General features: G+C 42.8%; 1 protein-coding gene across 1 annotated transcript; it reads right to left on the bottom strand.

The window, feature by feature from the left end:
• Window positions 1–1,591: 1,591 nt before the first annotated feature.
• ly6pge (lymphocyte antigen 6 family member pge) lies at window positions 1,592–5,324 on the bottom strand. The gene is made up of 3 exons (XM_042065931.1): window positions 5,247–5,324; window positions 2,930–3,046; window positions 1,592–2,502 (listed from the first exon to the last, which is right to left on the bottom strand). The coding sequence occupies exons 1-3, from the start codon at window positions 5,305–5,307 to the stop codon at window positions 2,306–2,308; spliced, it is 375 nt and encodes a 124-aa protein (XP_041921865.1). The 5' UTR covers window positions 5,308–5,324; the 3' UTR covers window positions 1,592–2,305.
• Window positions 5,325–6,094: the final 770 nt, after the last annotated feature.

Here is a 6,094-nt window from a genome sequence, read left to right as displayed (position 1 = left end):
GCCTACTGTTTAATACATGGGATCACAAGAGTGCCTTCCAATCAGACGTTTCAGCGATTTCGCTCAGAAATCTCAAAGGCATAATACTGTCGCGATCGAGGCGCCTGTCCCATACTCAAGTTTTTTTGGTGAATGCAGTAATCTTATTTGCTAGGTAAGGTAGGTGCTTGTCTTTGCCTTGTAACTGGACATTTAACTCAAATGTATCGCTAAGATATATCAAATATATCGCTAAGATAGGCCAGATTCGTCAAGAAATGTTCATTAGTGAACGTGCTTGCAGATTCAAACATGCGCTCTTCCTCCAAGAAGAGGCGACTCGGAGCTCAAACACGCGCGACAGCACTTTACCTCGGGAAAGCCACCTTGACTCGCTGTGAAACAGTACAGCCTTTTGGTCAGCTACCATCTCTTCGCAAAGTGCGGAGAATAGACGCGCTTTTAAGGGCCGAGTTTTGATGAAATTCACTACTCTCACAACAACGTTCAAAATCTCATGTAGTTCGGGACTAACTAAACTGCCTTGACACGAGCGCTTACCTGTGAATAACACAGTGCGTCCATTACGCATCGGGTGCTACCTAATATAATTTAAAAAAACCTCCTGTTTTTCACGTCAGTTCGCGCCCCACCTGGCATGTCTCTCACCCACAGTTTGAGAAACGCTGGTGTAAGGGCTTCGATCACTACGACTAATTAACAGCTTGTATTGATGTCGGTTCCATGCGTTGTTTTCAACACAACCACATGGACTTGTTTTAGAGGTGGCTAAAGGCTGTTTTGTAGAACGTCGTCTCAGTCTTCAGGGCCTGGTCGTGGTCGCTGAAGGGGTAGCCTAGGCTAGATTGGGCTACGAGTAGGCTTAGAAGGGCCAAACATAATTCGATGCTTTCTTACCTACCGTAACACTGGAATGGCCTCTGAGGGGTAAAAGTCAACGTGGAAGAGCAGAATGGAAGGCCCGCCGTGTCAAAACATAACCTTACTTTTCAGGTAGACCTATAAGTAGGCTACAGTATCACTAGGCCTACTTTTTTCACGTTGTTTAATCTAAAGAGGTGGACGAAGATTTTCCAATTTTGCTCGTGTCTCCTGAACGCAAATGGACATATCAGTGTAGTGAAGTCAGAGAAAAGTAGCTGAAAACATTTTTAAACAGTAGGCCTACTGTTTAAAAAGGCTTTAGCACAGTTAAACCTAAACTTGAATAGAACAGTACTGCCCCCAAGTGGCTGTGGCGAGAACTGAGACATTGAACTTAACTAATTGTCACACCACACACAATTTCATGAGTTTATTCTTTTTTCTCCTCAAGACAATGTGTCTTCACCAAGATATTTCCATATCTGATCATGAGATATCAAGCAATAGAGCTAAAAGGGGGGATATCCCTTTTAAAAGCATTGTCTGTTTAGATGTCATCTTCTACACACTCAGAAAATCATTAACTTTGTCACTCCACACACCACTTCTAGAAATGAGTCATGACCAGTCAATGGATGTAACAAAAGTAATTTATTGTTTTGTATTTACAGTGGATCACAACAGAGAGGCAATGACTAGAGAGCAGGTTTGTTATCGTGGGAGTCCGGTAAGTCTATCAGTATTCACATGTGTGGGCAGTTGGTAGAGTCCAGGGAGGTTTGAGCAGCATGTGTCGCTAATGTTTTCGCAAATGGAGTCTGTTTTGTAATATATGTGAGTATACTTGAATATCCATCCATATGTATAATACAATTGTAAGCCCCAGCTCATCACTGCAGAATCACTAGCACTTTCTCCCTGTTTGTCACTTATCTCCCTATACTTTTCCCTCTTCCTATCTTCCTTCCACTTTTGCCACTTGTTTTGCTTTCTTTCTTCCCTGTCGGGGTGCTCAGGTAGATTCCCATGTTCTTAGTTTCCCAAAGTTATGTGGATTAACTGGGCTTCCAACACCTGACCATGGCCTCTAAAAGGCTTTAGGCTTAGCACAAAATGAGTTCCTTTTCAAAGTTCTACCAAGAACAAGTACATCATGAACTTATACTATAAAGACATCATGAATAAATAAAATACAAAAAGCTACTTTACATTTAGTATTTAAAAATGTCAACCTTAAACATATTTCATTACTGAGCAGTATTGCATTGGGGGTAAGTATTTGATTTGCATATTAATTATTGTGAACATAGTTAAGGTTATGGTCTGGCAGAGAGGTCTCCACCACTCAGTGGTGTAATTAGAGTTCCTTAGGAGTATCTGATGCTGGTGTCATTATGGGCTTGGGCAGAGACTGGGGCTGGTTCTGAGGGACGTGGTGGGTTTAGTTCCAGAGAAGACGCAACAGCACTGGCAGAGCGACTAACAGATAGCTAGCACCTCCGTTCAGTCGGGTGGCATGGCCTGACAGGTTACAGTCATTGGCGTAGCAGCAGTGAACTTTGACCCCTGGAGCCCGGTAACCCTGGCTGTTTGCCTGACTACAGAAGGACTTGTAGGAACATGACTTCATTACCCCACCTGTAAAGGACAAAAAGAAAAAAGAAGCAGACAGAGAAAGAGAGATACAGTAAGAGACAGATACAGTGAGCTATATAGATAGGAAACCCTTGATTAACATGTGAATATCTTAATTAGGGTATTAGAGTGCTTAGACCCCCCAGGCCAGCAGCAGCAGACCCCCTACCAGAGGCCTGATCTGGGACCAGACAGGGCAGTCTGTCAGCCCCTTATCTTCCACCCCACTCCCTCCCCAATCTCCTCTGTCTGCCCAATGTGTACTTATGCACAAGCACACACACGTCAATTCACATGTACTCTCACGTTCTGCTCATACTGTGCACACAAGCATGCTTGAATGCAAACAAATGCACACGCACATACACACACACGCGCGCACATACACACACACACACAAACACGCGTCTGTAGTAAAACTGGAGCTCACTGCCATGACCGCGGACCACGGCGCAGGCGTCTGAGTAGTCTGGGCATGTTTTGGAGCCCTGTCGGTTGCAGTCATCATCCGTGGAGCCCATGCAGGTGTAGCACTGAAGAGCCTCACCTGCAAGAACACAGGCGAATGGAGATCAGAGTCAACCACAATGCAAAGAACAGACAGAACAATGTATAGCTCTTGGGCGTTGTCACTACTGAGTTTACATCTCAATCTAAACACATGGCTGCGTTCCCCTGTCTTACATAAGGACACAACAATCAGACAGACTGCCTGGTGACTAGAGGAAACTCCCAAGAATGGATATCCATCAACAAAAGAGGGAGGATCACACTCAAGACAACTCATGTAGGACTCAGGTCTACATAGGGTCCTTTCTGGACCAAGGTGTAGTTAATGTAACATCGTTTGCAAGTATATTTAAATATATTTCCAGATATTGCTCATGTTATTAGATATTGTATCATGATGTTTAATTGTAGAGCAATGATGGAGCGTTAGTAATGATAATTTGCTATTTTTTCACAAGAACTACAGAACTGTGGAGTGATTTTTTTATGTATTCTTTGAGACATGTATGAGCATGTGCAATTATTTTGGAAAAGTTAAGTCACAACATAAGGCCACAGTGCATCAACACATTATCTCATCAGCCTCCTTCCTATCAGATCAGTGTCCACTCTCCCAGGTGTCCAAGGTCAGTGACCTCCTAAAACCTGTCACATGCTTCAAATACGACTCAGAGGTGTGTGTATGACTGCCAGAAGTATAGCAACTGTTGACAAAATCAGACACAACCCTTTCTGACTGGAAGTTACTCAGTCCAGAAATAGTGTCTCTCTGCAATGCCAGTGAAGTGCTGTCACATTCACAGATGTCAATAGATATCACCAAACAAACAAACAAATAGTGTGCTTGACTTTCTGTAACAGCAGTGGAGGCTTTGGACTGAGTGGGTTATGAAAGTGATGTCGGAAAAGTTCCTGAGCTCATGATCAAAGAAGACGCACGATGACAGCAGATGAGAAGAAGCAAATATAACCCTGGAGCAGATACAAACAACATCCTGTGCTACTCACTCTGGAGCATCGTACAATTGAAAAGCGTGAGATGGAAATTGGACTGTCATGACTGCTGTGCCTCTCAATCATGAGCTCTGAATACCTTTCCTTTTCCACATTTCAAAATCAGCTCAACCCGAACGCAGACACACAAATGGGCCGTGCAACCATGTCAACCACTGGTAAAACTAAAAAGAAAAATGTCAACAAGAGGTTTTCAGGAGCCACGAAATCTATTTATTGGGGCAGCTTAATTGACACTGACAGCATCAACAAGAAACAATGACTATACTGTACCTTTGCAACTTCAGAAGTAATCTGAGAATCTGCTCCTATGTGCTAGTTCCAAATGACACACTTCATGCAAAGCTGAACCCAATCCCTCTGACTACACCCAGGCCATGTACTATTATCATTAGCTTAAAGACTTACTGGAACAGATTAACAGCTAAGATCACCTGCCAGTAAATGATGACTTCAGACTTCAAGCAATAATATTACATAAAGACAAGCAAAGAAAAATAAGAAATTATGATACTAGTATAAAACAACATGAAATCTACTTTCAGAAAATAGTCATTATAATGGTACATAGATATAACGCCAGCAAGCACTCAAGATTGCTTGAGTGACATCCCATAATCTGTTCCCTGTGTAGGCCATATGGTGTTTCTCCTGAGTACCCAAATACAGTAGACAACAGATACAGAATTAAATACCCCTATCAGACAAATGCATATATATTCACTATGTTCACCAGCAAGCTGTTGAGTCTAAGTACCATTCCACTCAGTACATACATATCAATCTATTGAATATGAACACTTAAATCCCAAACTAACTTAATTGTCATTCAGCTTGTTTCAAACTGAGCAACTATAGTGTCACTTTTGTCCAACCAAACTGTCAGCTACTTCTGAACAGATAAGGCCCAGAGTTAAAAAGATCTTAGGGCACAGACACTGAAACATGATGACACATCACACTATTGTGACAGAGAGGGTCCCTAAAGCCCTGCAACATACCATTGCGAAGACTACACCAAGAATAACTCAAGACAGGACTTACAGTAGGGTCAAAATTGGAAAGTAGGTCTATTGTCAACTCTTGGAGGTAGATGTAGACAACTTAGATGCAGGGAGGAGAGATCAATGTACAATACACAAACTTCAACAACAAAGCAGGTGGGGTCAGAAAAGAAGATTGAAAAGTTTGCTTATGTATAAAAAAGAGAGCATCATTCTTACTGTGATGAGCCAGAAGGGCAAGGAGAGTCCCGAGCAGAACGCAGAAGTGGACAGCTCTCATGGCGCTGGTGGTCTTTGGCTGTGGCGATCGCACAATGAAAAGAAGGTTGTTTGCTCCTTAACCCCCCCCCCCGATCTTAATCCACGCTATCACAGCGCTAATGCCACCGGCTAGCATGGACAGGCAGATTAGCAGGCAGCCTCCTTCACCCCTGGGGCCTATGGCTTGTTCGTTAAGACGTGAGCGTGAGCTCGTCCGATCGACTAATCAGAGGACGGTGGCGGTGACGGTGTCAGGCTCCACCCTTGACAATCCTATCCCATCATGCTTTGCACTTGAACTACACACGTTTTTGGTACCTGACCAGGTTATTTCATGTTGCCCGGCTGGTATGATATATTGGTTTGATTAGCACATTTTAGCCCATTAGCTAATTAGCCCATTTAAGACCAGCTTGTTGAGATTACATAATTCACATTTGGAATCAGAACAAGAAGCTTTAAAAAGTTGTGGTAGAGATTTATATGCAGTTTGTCCCAGTCAGTCAGTGAGGCAGTCTTCCCCAGAAATTCTTCTGCTCTGCTCCAACAGACATTCACATGGAAACGGAACCACAGCAAAGTTCTTCACACTCCGGGCTCTGTAAAGTCTGACTATTCCAGTTGTTTTGGTGCAATACAAAAAAAAATTGATTTGGTTTTTAATTAAGACCCTGGGCCAAGTCAAAGCAGGGAGACAGATGATATGGAAATGTTTGATATTAATTAACAACAGACCCCTGTGCTTGTCAATATGCTTCACTCCCTGCTGTGAAATTATATGGATATGAAAATGATTATCAAGAGTC

The sequence above is a fragment of the Alosa sapidissima genome, chromosome 16, assembly GCF_018492685.1.
Source record: "Alosa sapidissima isolate fAloSap1 chromosome 16, fAloSap1.pri, whole genome shotgun sequence".
Classification (NCBI taxonomy): domain Eukaryota; kingdom Metazoa; phylum Chordata; class Actinopteri; order Clupeiformes; family Clupeidae; genus Alosa; species Alosa sapidissima.
This window is presented reverse-complemented; position numbering and strand designations above follow the sequence as displayed.

Coding starts and splice junctions, on each gene's coding strand:
- ly6pge (XM_042065931.1), bottom strand. CDS start 5,307: ATGAGAGCTGTCCACTTCTGCGTTCTGCTCGGGACTCTCCTTGCCCTT. Junction 3,047..5,246: donor TGCCCTTCTGGCTCATCACA/GTAAGAATGATG, acceptor GTGTTCTTGCAG/GTGAGGCTCTTCAGTGCTAC. Junction 2,503..2,929: donor CGTGGTCCGCGGTCATGGCA/GTGAGCTCCAGT, acceptor TGTCCTTTACAG/GTGGGGTAATGAAGTCATGT.